This window comes from Amblyomma mixtum, chromosome 10 (genome assembly GCF_055824585.1).
Source record: "Amblyomma mixtum isolate Tamu chromosome 10, ASM5582458v1, whole genome shotgun sequence".
Classification (NCBI taxonomy): Eukaryota; Metazoa; Arthropoda; class Arachnida; order Ixodida; family Ixodidae; genus Amblyomma; species Amblyomma mixtum.
The window spans coordinates 25,452,883-25,471,466 of record NC_143021.1 but is presented as its reverse complement, the minus strand read 5'-3'; the positions used below and the strand labels follow the sequence as shown (position 1 = coordinate 25,471,466).

The following is an 18,584-nucleotide window of genomic DNA, read 5'->3' as shown; positions in this document are numbered from 1 at the left end:
TACCTTCCTGAGGTCCACGATCGCTGCCCTAAATGGTGGCCCTGTCTGCTCACTAATGGTTCTGTGCAAACTACCACTGTGCTACAGACACCCGATTACCAGCAGTTCAAACTTTTAACCCAGAGTTTAAAGCCTGGTGAATCTTAGAGCAAAGACAAAGCGCTCACCCATACACGCACAGCGATGCCACCCGGTCCATCCCAAGCGCTGCCAGCCAGTTGTTGGTGTTGAGGGTTCAGGACAGGAGTGCCGCTGAGCGAAGAGGTGAGTAGATGGCGAAAGGAGAATAGGTTTATTTACATTTTTACATTGGTGGTTAGAAGTGAGACCAGTCTGCCGCATTCGTTGTCGAGTTTTATACTGTTCTCGTTCCCTAAATTCCCTAGGTTGAGGACGCCCTTGCCGTAGTGGGAGGGGCCTAGAGCTTTCACCTGTGCGCACAAACACGACACTGCACTCATGGTCACGCCCCCTTCACATGTGGAGTCTGAGGGAAAGAAGGTTGTCGTCGAGGTAGCGTCGACCGCGGTAGGTGATGGCCTCCGGCCAGCCGAAGGTTTCTGCGGGTCACCGACATCTGTTGATTATCTGATGCCACCCGCCGCTCCAAGCCGGACGCGAGGTCACGAAAAGGCCGAAAGTGGTTCCTCGTGCTTGGAGATGTTCGCGAGGGTCGGAGATGATGCCTGCCAGCTTGTCGCGGTGCTTGGCACGCCTAAGAGCAACAGGAAACGAGGCCCTTTGTTCCCTGGCACGGTCAGGGCAAATGGGGAAGATAACGTTCGTCTCCCAGAGGCGACCGCGGCGGCGTTCTACACGTGCAGACCTTTCGGAAAGGGGGTCCGTTTTGGTCCTGCACACCAACCGGGCAACCTACGTAATTGAAGTCAGCTGGCACCTGGGTCCTTTCCGTGCGTGCGGTCCATGGCGGCAGGCCCGAAAGCAATCACACTCAACTTGCTCGCAGCAATACACAGTAGAAGCAAGCGTGCTGGCGGCTACCCGGCGAGACTTGTTGTCGTCGTTCCTAATAACCTGAAGACCCAACAGGCCTTGGTTCAACGTACGCTTGTGGTGTTGCTTGCCAATGGGGCCCCGGAATAGGGGCTGCACCTTGTATTGCGAGGGGAAGGGGCCAATAGGGCCGGACCCCAATCACCTCTCTGCAAATATTTATTGGATGAACGTTTTTCAGAACCAACTCTTTCATTTCGCCTCCATCAAACTCAATTTTTAATATGCTGGACAGTGTATCTTTCTTGTAATGATTTTTTTCCTACCTGCCAATGTGTTTGTGGAAAACATTATCTGATCTTTAATTTCGGTCACTTTAAAATGATTGAAATGATATTGCCACGCGCCTAATGCGCCGCGCGGCCTCCGCGCTGAGTCGAAGACGACGACGAAGCGGCGCTGGGCTCTCGAGGCGCGCTTGTTCTGTTCGTTGTCCTGGAACCTGGCGCTGTAATTAAAAGAAGGCTCCCAGTCTTGGGTTCTTCCCGACGCCTATCTCCACGGCCCCTCTGGTCGTGACAATATTAGCAAATAGATACATTGTGACTTCTGCCGCATCCGACCATGTACTGCCTCCTTTAGGGTGAAAAAGGAAACGTTCAACTGAACAAATCCGCTGAAATACTGAAAAGAATTTGGTAATATTTAGCAGGAAAATAGCAATGAAGCCTGTCTGTATCTTGCTCGCAGTTAGATTCGTGCTAAAGTTCTATTTTTGAAACACTGACGTTCAGGAGCCAAGTTCAACTAGTGGGGGTGGCTCCATCTCTCAGTTTCCAGCATTACACAGAATGCCGTAAGCGTTCCAAATTATTCGCTTTAAAATGCACGTGACCAGCCCTGTGGATGCGTTCACGGTTTATGGTGGTTTAATGTCCCAAAGCGACTCACGATATGAGGGACGACGTAGTGAAGGGTTCAGAAACTTTTCACCTCCTAGGGGTCTTTAACGTGCACTGACAACGCACAATAGACGCGCCTGTAGAATTTGACCTCCATCAAAATTCGACCACCGCGGCCGGGATCGAACCCGTGTCTTTCGGGTCAGCAGACGAGCGCCATAACCACTCAGAAACCGCGGTAGTCTGTGGATGTGTTCAGGCGGTTCGTTTGCGTGTAGTTTTAATTTCAGGTTCTTAGAGCGTTCAACCCGTCAGATGTTTCCGGCGATCAACTCTCGGCTACTTTACAGCATCCGAGAGGTATTTCGAAGCATTGAGCGGCCTCTTGCAACTCTGCGTCCCCTCGATGACAATATTAACATTAATGGCGATTGTCGCGTGCTGCGCAGGAGAAGGTCACGTGATTAAGCGTGACCTTCATGCAGCGTTGTGTATGTCGTAAGACACATACTTATGACCACTAGCGCTTGTAAAAGGCATTACAAAAGACAATGACTTACAGCCTGACACACCCCTTCGAGCGCTTAGTGCCATCTAGTCTGTGCGGTGTAATATAATTTTCAGGAATTGTGGTTTTCAAGGACATAGCAGGTAGCAACAAGCTTTTGATTCGAACTACAGGAAGCAGTTATTTTTTAACAGGATGGATGAATGAAAAACTATTATAAAGGCAAGTTTGGACCGTGCAAGGTCTCAGGGCCACCGCACAGCCCTTTCATTACGCGCATGTGTCCAGGCCAAGCAGGGCCATGACACTGGAGGCCCACAGGTTCATACAGCCAAATTGCGTGTCCGGTTCTGCGACGCAAGGAGGGCCTCCCATGTTCTGATCGCGGGCTGTTCCTGAGGGTGAGGATAAGCAGGGCAGCCGAAGAGGATGTGGTCTGAGGTGGCGTGGTATTCTCCACAGAGACTGCACTCTGGGGAAAGGAGGAGGAAGTAGGATAGAAGCTGAAGGGTAGGAAGAGTTCGGTTCTGCAGTCGCCTCCAGAGGATTTGTTGAGAGTGGGATAGGCGGGAATGGGAAGGGGGGCAGAGTCGACGGGCAAAGCGTGCTTGTTGAGTCAGTTCTGAGAACGCGTGTGCATGCTTCCTCGAGAAATCCCGGCAGGGGTAGCCATTTGACCGGCAAATGAGTCCTCGGGCGATGTTATCAGCGGCCTCATTGCCGGGATTTCCAGAGTGAACCGGCACCCACACGAGCTCAATACGCCGATCGAAATTTAGGTAAATTGGTAAATTGGTTTTTTGAGGAAAGGAAATGGCGCAGTATCTGTCTCACATATATCAGCGGACACCTGAACCGCGCCGTAAGGGAAGGGAGGAAGGTAGGAGTGAAAGAAGAAAGAGAGGCAGAGGTGCGGTAGCGGAGGTCTCCGGAATAATTTCGACGACCTGGGGATCCTTAACGTGCACTGACATTGCAGAGTCACTGGAAAAAATTTCAGAGTACCGCATTTCTCTTCCCCGCGCCGCCGACGCGGTCATTGGCCCAACCGTACCACGTGATCTTGGGGTGCCATATACCTTCCAAGCGCCCGTCGGGCCGGCTGAGAAGAGCGCAGGTTCCCGACGTTTCTCGTGTTGCAACTGTCGCTCTCGTGTTTGATACCAAAGAAATCATGCCTGCCTGCTGCGCCTTCGTATGCAGCAACCGAACCGAGTCCGGAAAGACTTTTTTCTCGATTCCTACCGGGAAAAATCACCGAGAGCGTCGTTCTGCGTAGTTGCACAGAATCGGGCGGGAGAGGTTCAAGCCTTCATAAAACACACGCTTGTGCGAGGTAAGTGCACTTTGCTTGTGCTTTTTGGTGCTGTTTTAGAAGGTATGTAAGCACAGTGCACGCGGTGTTAGCGATAGGATGCAAAGAAAATAGGAGTTCACAGCAAGACCGTCACGCATGTCACGCAGGGATCGTTCGCGGCTTGCCCGCTTGACGCGGATACAGGTGTACGCGCTTGTTACTCAACACACGCGGCTCTTCCGACTATTCCGTGCTTGTGGCACGCGAAGGCACAAATTTGTCGCGCGAGAATTCCGCGTCCTAACGTGCACCAAGCACTCGCACGATCTTTCCGCCCCTCGAGTCATTCGACCCATGGCACATGTTTTTCGCGGACCGTGACGATCGCAGTCAATAAAAACATGGTCGGGCATGTCTTACGTCCACATAACGGCCGCTTTCTGTTCAGTTGTGTTGGGACTATTAGAAAAATAGAAATCGGTCGAATGTTTGCAATCCTTCAAGCTGCGTGTTGGCGGCGAGATGCGCGTTTACATCCCAAATGAGCTATTTTAAGTGTCACTGCGTAAACTTTACCACTTTTATAACGTATTCTTTTTCTTCGCCTTTTTATTTGGTTGTATCAGCTTATTATTACAGCCATCTTCCATGTTTTTCTTGTTGCACATATTTGAAACAGGGCTTCACTCGAAAAGGGCCTGGGAGCCTCCTTGGGCAGCCCAGCATTCGGGTGACCAGCATCACTCTTCTAACTGTACAACAAACATTTGCAGGACCACTTTTGTGCTGAAGACTTCGAGAAGCCTAGAGTGGACGGGAAGAAGATAATATCAGGTAGTTTCGTCCTGCTTGAACGAGACGGCGGTCCCATGGCGGTCCACGATGCTCACTGCCCAAAAGCACGAGCTTGTCTCTTTGCTGCTCGGAGTGGCGAAATGTTTCCTTCGTAGCTTGCTTCGCGGAAAGGGAAAAAAGGACTGCACAAGCAGCCGATAGCAGCGCTAAGATGCTGCTCACAGTCATAGCACAGTTCCTGCAGTAAACGCAATCGCAGAGCAAAACAACCGCCGGCTGCATTACTTCGTACAAAGTAACAATATTTTTTTTCTTCTGAGTAACCATTGTCTCCGAGCACGAAGTATTTGCGCGTCAGTGAACACTCCACCCGATATGTCACCGAATATCAAGCTCTTGCAACACGGCGACCTTCCTGCGACGCAGTCGCTTTGGAAGGTAAATGGCAGTGGCCGCTCAGTGTTGCAGTCAAATTCCGACCTTTGCGGTACTCTGAAATTTTTTCCAGTGACTCTAACAACGCACAGCACACGGGCGCCTCTTGCGTTTCGCCTCCATCGAAACGCGGCCGCCGCGGTTGGGTTCGAACCAGGGTACTACGGCTCGGTAGACGGGCGCCTTACCACTGAGCCACCGCGGCGGGTCGGAATTTAGGGTGCACATTCTCCATATCTGCCACGCGGGAGGATGAACGCGTCAGCGGGCGAAGTTAAAAATTTCTGTTTTATAATCGCTAACTATATGAACCGCACTGGTTTGGGCAATGGCTATTGCTATAGCTGCTTCCTCTGCTTCTTCCGGGGTACAGGGCGGGTTACACTTGACACAACAAGAATGAAGTTTCAGACGGAATTTGCATTCTGCATGTGTCAAGCGCGTATGTTTTAAAATGAGACCGTTCAAGAGACATGCCCACTAACTCCTAGTTTTGCCTACACTTTATTCCGTTAATTTAGGAAGCATATACTAATTTTAAACTAGAATTTTAGTTTTTGAAACAGTGCCAGGCAGTTCGGAGTACTAAAGGTTAAAGACCTGCTTAGAAAGTTGACCTTCATCATGCCGCTGTTCACCGGTGTTTGTCCTGTAGGTGAAAACTCAACCATCCCTGTGTCTTGGTGCAGGAATCGACCGCTGTAAACCAGCTCCGTTCCAGTGAATCCGAGGCCGGGGCAGACGTAGAGCAAGGCTAGGACGTGCTCGCTCCTCTGGCCCTCCGGGTGCAAGCTAATCCGTGCGGCGGCGCTATCACGCTCAACACTGTTATTCCGCCGGTCGCCAACACGATCGCTCGCGTGCCTCCAAGCGCGACAGTGACGAAAGGAATGTGCGTGATCTCGGGTGAGAACGTAACCATGGACGTCAGCCGTCCCAACAATCAGTGCAAAGTCTAACTGCAGCTACTGGACGATTGGAATCGGTAAGAAAAATTATTGGCTTCGTCGGTAGGAGAAGACACAAGTATAATTGACTCCTCGATCTCGTAAATGTGTTGCCGATTTCTTCTAATTAATTTACCCCCTTTTTCAGAAGGCAACGCCAATAAAGGAACTTTCCTAGCTATCCTCGGTCCCCTATTTGACTCTTGTGCGTGGAGAGCTGAAGCAAGAATTTATAAGCAGGGAACCTTTGTCATATACTAAAACCTACCTATGGCCTCAGAAACAACAGCATTTCGACTAGTACGACCAGTTAGCTGCCAGTTAGAAGGGCATCTTCATAGCTTCCTCTAGTTTGAGTGCGGGCTAGGCAACCTAAATAATTTTTCATTCAACCTATCCGCCTTCTTTTCCACCTTAGTAAACCTCCCTCGGTAAATAGGAAGATAGGCGCCGTGCTTCTGCCAAGGAGCAAGACGCATATTTGGTTTTCCGTTTGCTTTTTTTAGCTTGAATTGATTTTTGCTCTCACAGTCGCCCATCTTATTATTACATCGTCCGATATCGTGGCAAAATTTACATTTAACTGAGATGCGAATAAAAGCGAATAATCACTATTACAGAAGATAATCCCTTCAGATTTATGCAGCTATTAACTGATCACTTCAACTCTTCAATAGTTGCTTTTTATGGTGCTCCTCTCCCAGCGATCTGAACTGCACGCAGTCTTGCATTATGTTCTATTCTTCTGAATTTCTACATGTTTTTATATTACTCTTCTCTGCAGTCTTTTTGCTTGCACCACTGCATTAACTTTGATTTTTATATACTGACACGTTTTCTGCCTTACTTTCTATATATAAAATTTGATTTGTACATGACTTTTAGTGCCCTTTTTGTCAATCTTTTCGCGCAAGTATTTATTTCTCCTTCTGTATGCATGACTGCTTGACAACCCTGTCTGCCACACCCTGTATAACGTACATGAAGGAACGTTTAAGGAACAAAAATAATGATGATGATGAAGTGTGTGCATATACGCGGAAAGGCAGTTCTCTGCATGCCTGCTGAATATTTCGACTGACTTAAGTGCTTTCCTGTAATTTTTGAAGGCTGTATAGCGGGATTATTTATACTGTGCGCATTTATCACCCGACTAATATTGTGAATGTGGTCTGCTGTCGAGTATTCTTTATGGAAGTCTGCCTGCTCATTTGGTTTGTAGAGGTCATAGGTTGTCCTGAATCTATTATCGAGCCTTAGTAAATAATTTATAGGCAGCTGACAGTCAGTAAATCCGTCTGTATCTTTCAAGTCCTTGACGTCTCCTTTCTTACAGATTAAGACTATACTAGCGTTCTTTCAAGCTTGTGGCATGCTCTAGGTCATAAGGGATTGCGTTTAGAGGGTGGTTATATTTTAGCAGAATCCCCCCAGCGTCCTTGGGAAGATCTGCTGTTACCACATGATCACCAGCTCCTTTTCCCCTCCGCATTGTTCCTAATGGTGTCTTTGCCTACTCTGTGGTTACTGACGGGATGTCCCATTGCTGTGTAATACTTACAATCTCATTTATGTCATTGTTATCATGGCTTATATATAGATTTGTCCCTAATCTAGTGTTGGTTACCTTGTGTTTATTTTTAGTTTTTATAGCTCTGGCAGTTATGTAATATATGTTGTGTTAGAAGCTCTAATTTTTTGACGTTTCTTGATGGGATCTTTTGACTGCTGAGAGAACTTGCCGAACCATCTAATACCGCCTGCTTTTACTGTGCATCCGTTCATAGCGTGATAATTAAGATCGTCGCACTCAGTTAAAGCCGAATACCTATTCTGAAGCGATATCCTGAGTTCCTTCCGGAGATGAGTTCAAAAAATGCGAGAGCTCTGACGTCTAATTCTATTTAATGGAAAAATCGTCCGCACAAGACAATAATTCGAAGTTTCTGTGAATACTTGGAGCAGATCGAGTTCCCGTTGTAAAAAGATCGGCTCAGAATCCTCTTTAGTGCACCTTTAAGTCTGCTTAAAAGCAGAAATGCGAAAGCCTTTCCATTCCGTCTTTCTTCCTGCATTTTTCATTTTCGGGATTTTATTGTTATTTTATTTTTGATATTTAGCTTTTTATTTTTATTTAGTTCTTACTTTTATCTTTCATATTTTTTCCTTTTCCAACCGCTTTCATCATAACTATCATCATCAGTGCTATCACCGTCTATCACTCTAGCTACCATCATCACTGCCATCATCACTATATCTCTAACAGTATCTGTCTCTAACATTTCACTATCCCTATCAGTAGCTATCATTATCACTACCACAACTATTAAACTGTTTGAATGATTAAGAGTTTTAGAGGGAAAGGAGTATTAATAGGGTATAGGCTGACAGATTGGACGACGCAACGAAAGGGGACCTGTTAGCAGGGAGATCGAAGATGGGAGGACGGCATTATGTGCAAATTTTAATGCAACATATGGAATGGTTCAATTTTGTATTGACTGAAAGAGAGACAGAAAAAATAATAATAATAATAATAATAATAATAATAATAATAATAATAATAATAATAATAATAATAATAATAATAATAATAATAATAATAATAAATTAAAAGTTTGATAATCAGAAAAATGAAAACAAATAGAAAAAAATAATAATAGCATGGGAGTCGCTGTGTTTCTAAAAGAAATTTTTGAACTGCACAGCGCGCACTCCTGTTGCTTCGTCCAAGCGAAGTAGCGCCAAAGGAAAGAACAACCTCAGTGGACACAGGCAGACCCAGCTGGTGAAACGGATTTTCTAATAGGCGCCTCCTCAAAGAAGAGAATCGGCGGCAGAACAGCAGGTAGTGATCCACTGTCTCAGGCTCGGCACAAAATGGACACAGTGGAGAAACCGCCAGACCAGATCTGTGAAGGTAGAAATTAAGCAGAGGAACTCGGCATCGCAAACGCGTGAAAGAGACCTCCAGTCTGCGCGAACTCCAGTCTTTGCTGCTCCAAGGGTGCACTCTTGGCCACTCCCCCGTAGTGGGTATGTGCCATTCTACTTGAGGCGAACCAACCAACCAACCACAACTATTACTATCACTGTCTATCTCTACCGGTACCACTATCGGCAGGTATCATCAATATCACTACCATCACTACTACTATTTATATCTAGCACTGGCTGCCACTATTGGAACTATCACTATTTTTGCTAACTAGTAACTATCGCTACTATCATTACATATACGTTGGTTATCACCTCTTCCACAATGAACTTTTAGATTTTATTTTAATTACCATACAACTTATGACTGAAAATTCTTGTGGACACTTTGGAGACAACTTCCATCTACCACGTTGTGCTTTCCTGCCTAGTGTTTTGATATAGGTCTGTAGTTCGTGCGCTAATTTACTGAGCAAGGCGATGTCGTCAGCGAGTTGTAGGCTACTAAGGTACTCACCAGTAACTTATAAAACAACGTTAAGGATCCCGTTGATGATGATGATGTCCTCGGGCTGAATGGCACATACCCACGGCGGGGGATTGGATCCCGTTAGGCTGGGAATCCGACGTCGTCGTCGTCATCAGCGTCGTGAGAGAAAAATCCTCACACAAGGGTCCTAGGTGGACTACCAAGATCAGGAAAACCTTCTTGCGTGATCGGTACCTTTCCACCGGAATGTGAGCAAACAGACCACTGTGGAAGATTGCAGTTAAAAGAATGGTCGCGAGATGTTTCTCGCGATGACCAACTCGGGTTGCACCAGCCCAACTGGTGGGAGCAACTACCATCGCAAGACTGTAGCGCATGGCTTAACCTCTGCATGCCTGAGCCAGGATGGTACGAAGACTCCAATGATCTACGCATGTAAAGTAGAGACTGAACAATTCCTCATTTATTGGCACTAGGCCATCAGTGCTCTCCAGTCATACACTGAAATCTGAGCGTAATTGTACCCTCTAGCTTTTATCCCCATTCCTTACCCTCATTTCTTGCAATTCAGGTTCTTTCAGTGCCTCTGTAAATATTCTGTGAATAGCATCTGAGAGATAGCGTTTCCTTGCCTGACACTCTGCGTGATGTGTGTATTATCAATGTGAAGCACATTGGTCCGTGTTGCAATCGTTATCGATATTTTTCCAGAGCCTTTAATACGCTTGCATGACTGCTGGGTTCGACTGAGTCAAATTCCTTCTCATAATCTATAGTTATCACGTGCAATACACTTTCGCGCGCCTTTCACTCTAACCTTTAATAATGGTGCGAATATGGTCTGTCTTCGAGTAGCCTTTCCGAAAACCACCCTGCTTCTTTGCTTAATGAATTGTAAAGTTGATCTCACTCGATTAGCGATTGCCTTAGTAACTAGCTTCTAAACGGAGAGCAAGCTGGTCGGTCTCTAATTTTGCAAGTACCTCGCGGCCTCCTTGTTAAGAAATGCCAGCGTTCTTCCAAGAACGTCATGCAAGCTTCACCCGGGCAATGCTCCAGCTGGCGCCTTCCTACAACTAGCCCCGATTAGTTGCGTCACACTTCCGGCAAGGACAGAGCAGATGGCAGTGCTCTGCGAAGGGTTGCAATGTTTCATTGAATGGTTTACCCGAGGTATCCACAACCTTCACTCTTCTCCTACGGACCGATAGATGTGGCACTAATATACACTGCCGTCTCCTTAAGAGACAACAAGGATATCGTCAGACAGCTATGGCTGAGTCGATTCCCCTATACTACACCCCTCCCACTGGTTTTGCGCTGAAAGCATATACAGGCAAGGTTAAAAGATTATTCCCTCCTCATTAACCGCTCCATTCATTGCACACAGCGGTATGCAATCCAGCGGTACAGTACTGCTTTAATACCGTGACTCTATTCTTGCACTCTGACTTTTCAGACGTTTAAGCAGTTATGAACCACTCTGATACCCAGATTTTCAAAACCTGTATGTATCAGGCCACATTGCAAGCTTTTCTTATATATCACGAATGTTTGGTTATTCTGGTCAGGGTCACGCTGCTATCTTGAAAGCCGACCGACTCTCAGAAAAATCGGGTCCCGCTTGTAAAGCCGGCGTGGCGCAGAAGGCATATTGCCCGCGCGCGCCGTATACGAATCGAGAGCGTCAGAGAGAAACGAGCTCCGGCCACCGATGGACAGTGACTTACGTCACGTGTTTTGAGGGGTGCTGTCTCCACTTCGCTCGCAAGAGGCGGCGTTGGTTCGGAAAGAAGCCATTCGAACTCTCAGGAACCCACTCTACACGCCTGAACAATGGAGACACGTGCTCGGCGGGATGATGAGAGAGCAGCTGTACGGTTAATACTGTGTCATGTGCCCGCCTGTTTTCGCGCGAAGAAACGAACAGTCATGGCGCCCTCTATATTGGAAGGACGTTGAGCACTGTCAGTCAGCCGGTGCCTTAGTTGAAGCTTCGGAGAAGTTAGCCCGCACGACTCGCGGGCCACACAGCTCTCGTCCAGCCACGCACTAGAGATGGAACGCGTGCCAGTCTGCGGTTGTAGGTGTGGTTGTAGTTGTAGGACTGTGTTAGTGCCCGGTGAACAAAATGAGTTCTGTTTTGTTTGACACTGTTGTATTAGGGCACTTTAGGTGCAAGACCTTTCCTATTGTAGCTTCTCTCTAGTTTTAGTTTGCATGTGCTGCATTGTTTGGTAGATAACTTTGCATGCGCTAATGCGAGTGTTTAGAAATTCCTGTGTATCTTGTCTTTGTCGTATAAAGTTTTTGTTTGTGTACGTTCGGCTCCTACCTATTCCCTGGCTTGTGATCGCCAAAAGCTGGGAACAAACGACCACACCCTTTGTGATTTGGCAGCTTGTTTTTGACTGAGCTTGTCACTCTGTGTCGAGGACATCTCCTTAGAGTCGGAAGAGCTACCCCCACACTATCTAACAGTATCTGGGAGTGCGCTGAACAAGTGCGCATATGTGACATCGACTTCGTTTCAATTTAATGACGTTGTCTCTCTTTCATAGATGATGTAACGAGGTGCAGGATCATGCAGTTAGTGTGATAACTTATCACAGCTTAGGGTACGGTTGTGCACTTGTTTACGACATTTATTTCAGATCAGGGGCGTAAAATGCCTCGGTAATGAGGTAAAATTTATTTGCTGAAAACTTAATGGATTTCATTAAACAAGTTATGGCCTTAGCACCTTTGTTTCATCTTCGTCCCTCTGCAAACGTATATTTTTAAATTGAGGTCTCCCATTTGTGTGACAGAAGACTTTCGTCCTCTATATAACAGTTACCTGTCGTTTCCTTGGCCTGTGCGACAGTCGCAACCTGAAAAGAATACGATTTTGAGAAATCTGGCATTCAAATGACAGAATAGCGCCGGTGGAGACTCTTACCTTAGAGCTTTCTTCATAAGAACAGAGCTTGGTCTTTCGCCAAAACCGAAGTGCTAAGTCACTGCACAGACGATGCTGCTGCGGATTTTTGTACTTGATTTCGCCTATGAGAAGAAAACGTTTTTGGTTGTTAACTGTTACCGAAATATTCTTTCTACCTTATCGTATTGGTTAACCCCCTCCAAAACCTTTCCTTGCAAATCATCTTACAAAGTCAAATGTTGAGGCCGGAGCCCAGATACGCTCTTCTAATTATGGCACTGTGTCTGCTTCACAAATCTGAGTAAAACGACGAGGTTGGAATTCAATTTTGCTCACTATTCTCAGCACTCAATTCATAGTTTTTAACACTGCATCTAAGTTAAAGAGAATATAGTGAAAAGGTCGGATATTTAGTACATGCCCAAGTTTTTTCAGGTTTGTCTGATTCCGCATCTTCCAATGAGTAAGGATGTTGAGACAAAGAAAGCTTGCCAGAGCAGCTGATTCACCCACTATGCGATGCAGCGGCAGACCTCTACGAAACAGCTCAGTTCCCTCGTATGCATACCAAGCACGGTTGTTCTTACAACACAATTCTGTCGCGGTCCTGCCTTGCAGCCTACAACCTAAGAAGGGCCTCTCAAGAGAGCCATGAAAAAAAATCCAAACTGCCACTTGCCATTTTAGAAAGGCATTGGCTGCAAAAAAAACGAAGTTTTCTTTTCTGCTCCCAGAAGTGCTAAATGCGAGGAGAAACATTAACGGGCACTTGTAAGCACACGCGTTGCGTCATGTTCTAGCCGTGTATCTCGCAGTGAAGACAAATTTTCTGTAGTAGTGAATTTAGGTCCTTCCTCCCCAGGGAGCTGTTCATACACGCGATTTTATTGTGGACGAACAAATTTGAATAAATATGCAATGTTTGCGCGAGAGAATTCAAAGACCAACGAAAGGTAAAAATATCTTTCCAGCCAAGAATGCTTGAGATCTCAAAGTAGTGTAAAAAAGAGGATTCACCTCTGAACAACCCACAGTTATAAGGCGATGTCCCAAGGACGCTGTTGCGCCATGTTTGCGTGGTGAATTACAGAAGAACAATTCGCGAATATAAACACACCACCAAACAAACCAACCTTCCACGGCAATACATCTAAGCCCAGGCTATGGCCGCACCTGCTCGACAGATCTGAAAGCAGCCACAGGCCGGCAATAGAGGAGAGATCAAAGTAGCGCAGAAAACCCACTCCACTGCCAGTCGCTGCAGTTCTTCTGTCACAGATTCACTCTTAGTCTAAGCCAATACTAGAGAACGATATCCTATTTAAGGCAAAAGCCAGGTGTTTGCCCACCTTCTCAGATTTTACTTAAACTTTCACTGCACATTATGTAGAGTTTTCTCGTCATTTGGGCTTATTTCCTGTTTCTTGGACTCAACCAGAAAGATTCCTATGGGCCTTTCGTGCGTGACCGTCACTGGACGCTCGGGCGTCAATATTTGTTCTGGGCTTGCTGACTGTCCAGCTTGCTTTTAGTGATTTTGAACCAGCACTGACCGCGGCTCTCCAATATAGTCGCCAGTTTAGCTAATCAATGCGTACACGATAGAGAGTCTAAGGTTCTCCTGTCCGGACGTGATAGCTAGGTCAAAATACAATTTCGGTTTCGTTTCCCTGGTTTTCCTCTTTTCAAGTACGTCTACTCGAGATTTTAAAAACTTTTTTTCGTATCGGGGAAAAGGGACATTACGGAGTGGTATATTGTTATGAACTGAAAATATTCAAAAACCCCGAAAGTCCTCTTCAAGCGCACAACGTAATTCCTATCCTTCCCATATAATTTAAGGCGTATATAAACCCGCACTCTCAGCAGTTGGAGCAAAGGACTTATTTGGGTTTGTGTTTTGTTTCTCATCCTGTCCGCTTTTAAGTGAACGGAAAATACAGTTTTGCAATATTCAGGAATTGAGAATTTTTTATTTCATAATATTTTACGTGTTGTAAGAAAATAAAAGAAAAAGCTACTGTGGCGATATCCTCATTCCTTGAGCAGTAAAGCTCTGTGCACAAAATTTAGAAAATGCAACTTCTCCTTCACGTTTAAAAATAATTTTCGCGATGTAAGAAAAAATGCGATTTTAGGTGTTCATATGGGCTGTGAGATACTTCAGCTAGATTGCTTTATTTCGCTGCTATATATAGAAGAGGCAGGGGAAAAAAGCTACCTTGGAGCAGCTTTAGCAGCCATATTAAGTCAAGCGCATAATTCAATTTTTTTACAGGAAGAACTCGCGCTAAAACATCGGAAACGACCCCTTTTCATATCATAGGTATTAGCGATTATTTCACGCTTCTGTGCGTGTCAAAATCTTCAGCGAGTTCCATTTTGTAATCTGTTTGACTTTCATAGTAATGTACTCTGGACAACGTTCTACTATCTCGTCTACTACGCCAACGAATCTCGATGCAGTGCCCCGTCGTTATGCCAAATCTTATGGGGTATCTCCGAGGATATCGCAGCACTTAAACTTGCACCTTACTACCACTAGTGACTGTGATCGATATATCTAAAGTATTGATAGGGGGAAGTTGAGAATAAGTAAGACATGGTTAGCCAGTCGTTGTCGTTTTGGGTTCGACCTTAGATGCACTTTTTGGGATGTTCTTGGACAGAAAATGGAGATAAAATAGACTGAAATATTTCCACACTTCTGACACTCTGCAGGCGCCACCTGATGGCCGCACCTTGTCTACCAGCGCGTGGCCGAGCGTCTTCTTTGTCTTGCACGAGCTCGGCGGTTCAGCGAGCCTCGTCCTAAAGAAACGGCTGTGCTTCCCGCTTCCTGCTGCATTGGTCGGTCAAATTTGGTGGAGGTGCTGGGTGCCATCCCACGTACTGAGACCTCGACGACAGCCGTGACGCTTCTCCCCAACGAGCGGACGCCACTCCCGTCCACAAAGCGAGCCGTCGCCTGCGAGGCCTGCAACCCGAGTTTGAGCCACTGACAAGGCCTGTGAGAGCTATGACGTCCACCACTGGCAGCCAGACAGGTCATTGCTCCGGCAGTGCTCTGCCGTTCGTCTTTCTCGCACCTCGGTCGCCACCATCCTTCCACGGCGACCGGTTCGAGGATGTAGAGGATTGGTTGGCCAGTTTTGACCATGTTGCCGCACTCAACCAGTGGCACGACGAGCGGAAGCCGATGAATGTGTATTTTGCACTGCACGACTCGGCGAAAACTTGGTTTGAGAACCACGAGGCGTCCTTCTCCATGCGCAGCTTGTCGCCGCGAGTTGCTCGCCACATTCAGCTCGAGCGAACGAAAGGAAAATGCTGAGATTGCCCTTCGCTCCAGGTCAAAGCAGTACAACAGGAGCGTGGCCATGTTTATAGAGGACTTGACACTCCTCTTCAATTGGGCCGACCCTGCCATGCCGGAAGCTACAAAGGTACGGCACCTTATGCGTGGGGTGAAGGAGCAGCTGTTCGCTCGCGTCATGCGCGACCCTCCGCTAACTGACGCCGCCTTCCCCAAAGAAGCTACGAGCATGGAACGTTCGTTGTAGGGACGGAGTGCTCAATACGGCCGTCAGGCGAATGTAGCGGCCACTCACTACATCGTGTCCTTGCCAGGCCCCGGGTACGAGGCGCTGCGAGTGGCTGAACGGAGCATTGTCCGCGAAGAACTGCGACACCTCCGCTTGGATGCTCTGTCGGCAAGCATACCTTCAACAGAGGACGTCATCCATGACGAAATCCAGCGAGCGGTGCAGCCACCATCAGCACGACTACCGGAGCAGCACGTCCTGTCTTACAGCAATGCCCTGCGCCGACCTGCCCTCGTGCCGCAAGCGTTTCGCCCCTTTGCCGGATCTCGATCACCCCACCGTTACCTACGCCCCGTGGAGCAGCAGCAGGACCTGCGAACTCCTACCAGCAAAGCGCACGAGTGGCGCACGTCCAACGATCGCCCGCTCTGCTACCACTCCGGAGAGCGTGGCCATATTCTGCCGCATTGCCCGTACAGGCGTATGGGATTGAGAGGATTCCCGCCGGATGCACCTCAACCGCGCTATGGTGAAAGACCGCAGGACATAGAGGAGTACCTCGCCGTTCACCTGCTGCCCCCGATGACCTCGAAGCAGTGCCAATCGCGACCGCCATCCCAGGGGCGCTTTGCTTCGCCCAATCGGCCCTCAACCTGTGGTCAGTTCAGACGCACGTCCCCTCGCCGGGAAAACTGAAGACGGCGTCCTCCGGGGGTAGGGCCGTCGCCACTGCACAGTGTCAACAGCCTCCACCCGACAATTCGGCGCGACGACCCGGGCGGCGACCACCCTATCCGACGACTTCACCGACGTGCTGCGAACGATTAGTTTCTGCTGAAGTTTTAGTTACCGCCGACAGTTATCAAGTGACCGCACTCGTCGATACCTGCGCTGATTTTTCGGTGATGAGCAGTCAGCTCGCCATGACTCTCCGTAAGGTTCTGACGCCTTGGTGTGGACCCGTGATCCGCACCGCCAGTGGCCATGTAGTGACGCCGATAGGCGTCAGCACCTGCCGCATGCAGAACTGAGGTCTTACTTTCGCTGGCTCCTTTGGCGTATTACGTGACTGTTCGAAAGATCTCATTCTGGGTATGGATTTCCTTCAAGAGTATGGTGCGGTCATCGATCTTCGGGAGCTCATGGTATCTTTTTCCGCCCAGCGAGCCGTTGACACCAACAGCGAGCCCAGCAGAGTAGTGTTGCGTCTATGTAACGACCACATAACGATCCCTCCGCGAGCCAGCAAATACGTCAAAGTCAAGTGTGATGGCAGCACCGGCACCCTTGGCATCGCTGAAGCGAACATGTCGCTGGTACTCGCTCGGCAAGTTTGTGTAGCCCGAGGCGTAGTAGAACTTGCCAACGGTCGTACCTACATCTTAGTCACCAACTTTACCCATCCAACGAGGTAACCGCAACATCCAACGAAGACAGTGATCGTCACTTATTCTTACGATTTTGGACAGTTTACCAGGCAGTGCTCTTTGTCCATGACGTCAGACCTCGACGAGGCGACGGCTACAGCCACCCCGACCGATGTAAACCCGCACCACTTGGCCAGTCAGAAACGCTGCGTAGAAAATCTCATCTATTCCTTCCGCGACTGTTTTGCATCAACTTCCAAGGTGCGACAGACGCCGCTTACCAAGCACCGAATTATCGCTGCTGACGGCCGAAGACCACTATGTCAGCGCCCTTATCGTGTGTCTTCAAAAGAACGTGACGCCATCCGCCGCCAAGTTACACAAATGCAGGACGACGTCATACAACCGCCCACGAGCCCCTGGGTATTGCCTGTTGTCCTCGTCACGAAGAAAGATGGGGCACCCTTAGGTTCTGCGTGGATTACAGGCGCCTCAATAACGTCAAGAAAAAGGATGTGTACCCTCTGCCACGCATTGATGACTCTCTAGACCGCCTGCGCCATGCCACCTACTGTTCGTCCCTTGACATCCGCAGTGGGTATCGGCAAATAGAGGTGGACGAACGCGACCGAGGGAAGACAGCCTTTATTACCCCTGACGATGTATACGAGTTTCAGGTGCTTCCTTTTGGCTTGTGCTCGGCCCCTGCCTCATTCTAACGAATGATGGACACCGTGCTGTCTGGCCTGAAGTGGCAGTCGTGCCTCGTATATCTCGACGGTGTCGTTATTTTCTCCGACACGTTCGATGACCACCTTAAACGTTTTCGAGGCCATACGTTCCGCTGGTCTCTCTCTCAAACCGGGAAAATGTCACTTTGCGTTTCATGAGCTGAATTTTCTTGGTCACATTGTCAGCGTTCGAGGCGTTAGTCCAGACCCCGAAAAGACGGCCGCCGCAGCTGCCTTCCCCAAGCCCACAGACAAACGGAGCCTACGTCGTTCCTTGGGCCTCTGCGCCTCCTATCGCCAGTTTGTTCATAATTTCTCCAAGCTAGCTGAGCCTCTGACCCGCCTGACGATAGACGCTGATCTCTTCTTCTGGGGCCAGGACCCAGAAAGACGCTTCACAGAACTCAAGTCCCTTCTCCAATGTACGCGTGTACTTGGCCACTTCGACAAGGAGGCCGACACGGAACTACACACTGATGCCAGTAATGTTGGTCTCGGTGCGCTTCTTGTTCAGTGGCAAGATGGCCTAGAACGCGTGATTGCTTACGCCAGTCGCACTTTGTCCCGTTCCGAAGTCAACTATTCCACCACAGAAAAGGAATGTTTGGCTGTGCTGTGGGCCGTTTCGAAATTTCGTCCGTACTTGTATGCCCGCCCATTTCGTGTTGTGAGCGATCATCATTCACTGTGTTGGCTGGCGAATCTGAAAGATCCCTCGTGGCGGCTTGCTCGATGGAGCCTTCGGTGGAGCAA

At 48.1% G+C, this 18,584-nt stretch overlaps 1 protein-coding gene across 1 annotated transcript in view; it reads right to left on the bottom strand.

Moving 5' to 3' along the window:
- Positions 1-2,634: 2,634 nt before the first annotated feature.
- The window catches only part of LOC149325412 (sodium-coupled monocarboxylate transporter 1-like), a 77,430-nt gene continuing 61,480 nt past the window's right edge, over positions 2,635-18,584 (bottom strand). The window contains exons 14-16 of the mRNA XM_089564271.1: positions 12,207-12,310; positions 12,105-12,138; positions 2,635-2,759 (exon numbers count right to left, since the gene is read on the bottom strand). Coding sequence (XP_089420397.1) covers positions 2,635-2,759; positions 12,105-12,138; positions 12,207-12,310 — 263 coding nt within the window. The remainder of the gene's footprint in view (positions 2,760-12,104; positions 12,139-12,206; positions 12,311-18,584) is intronic.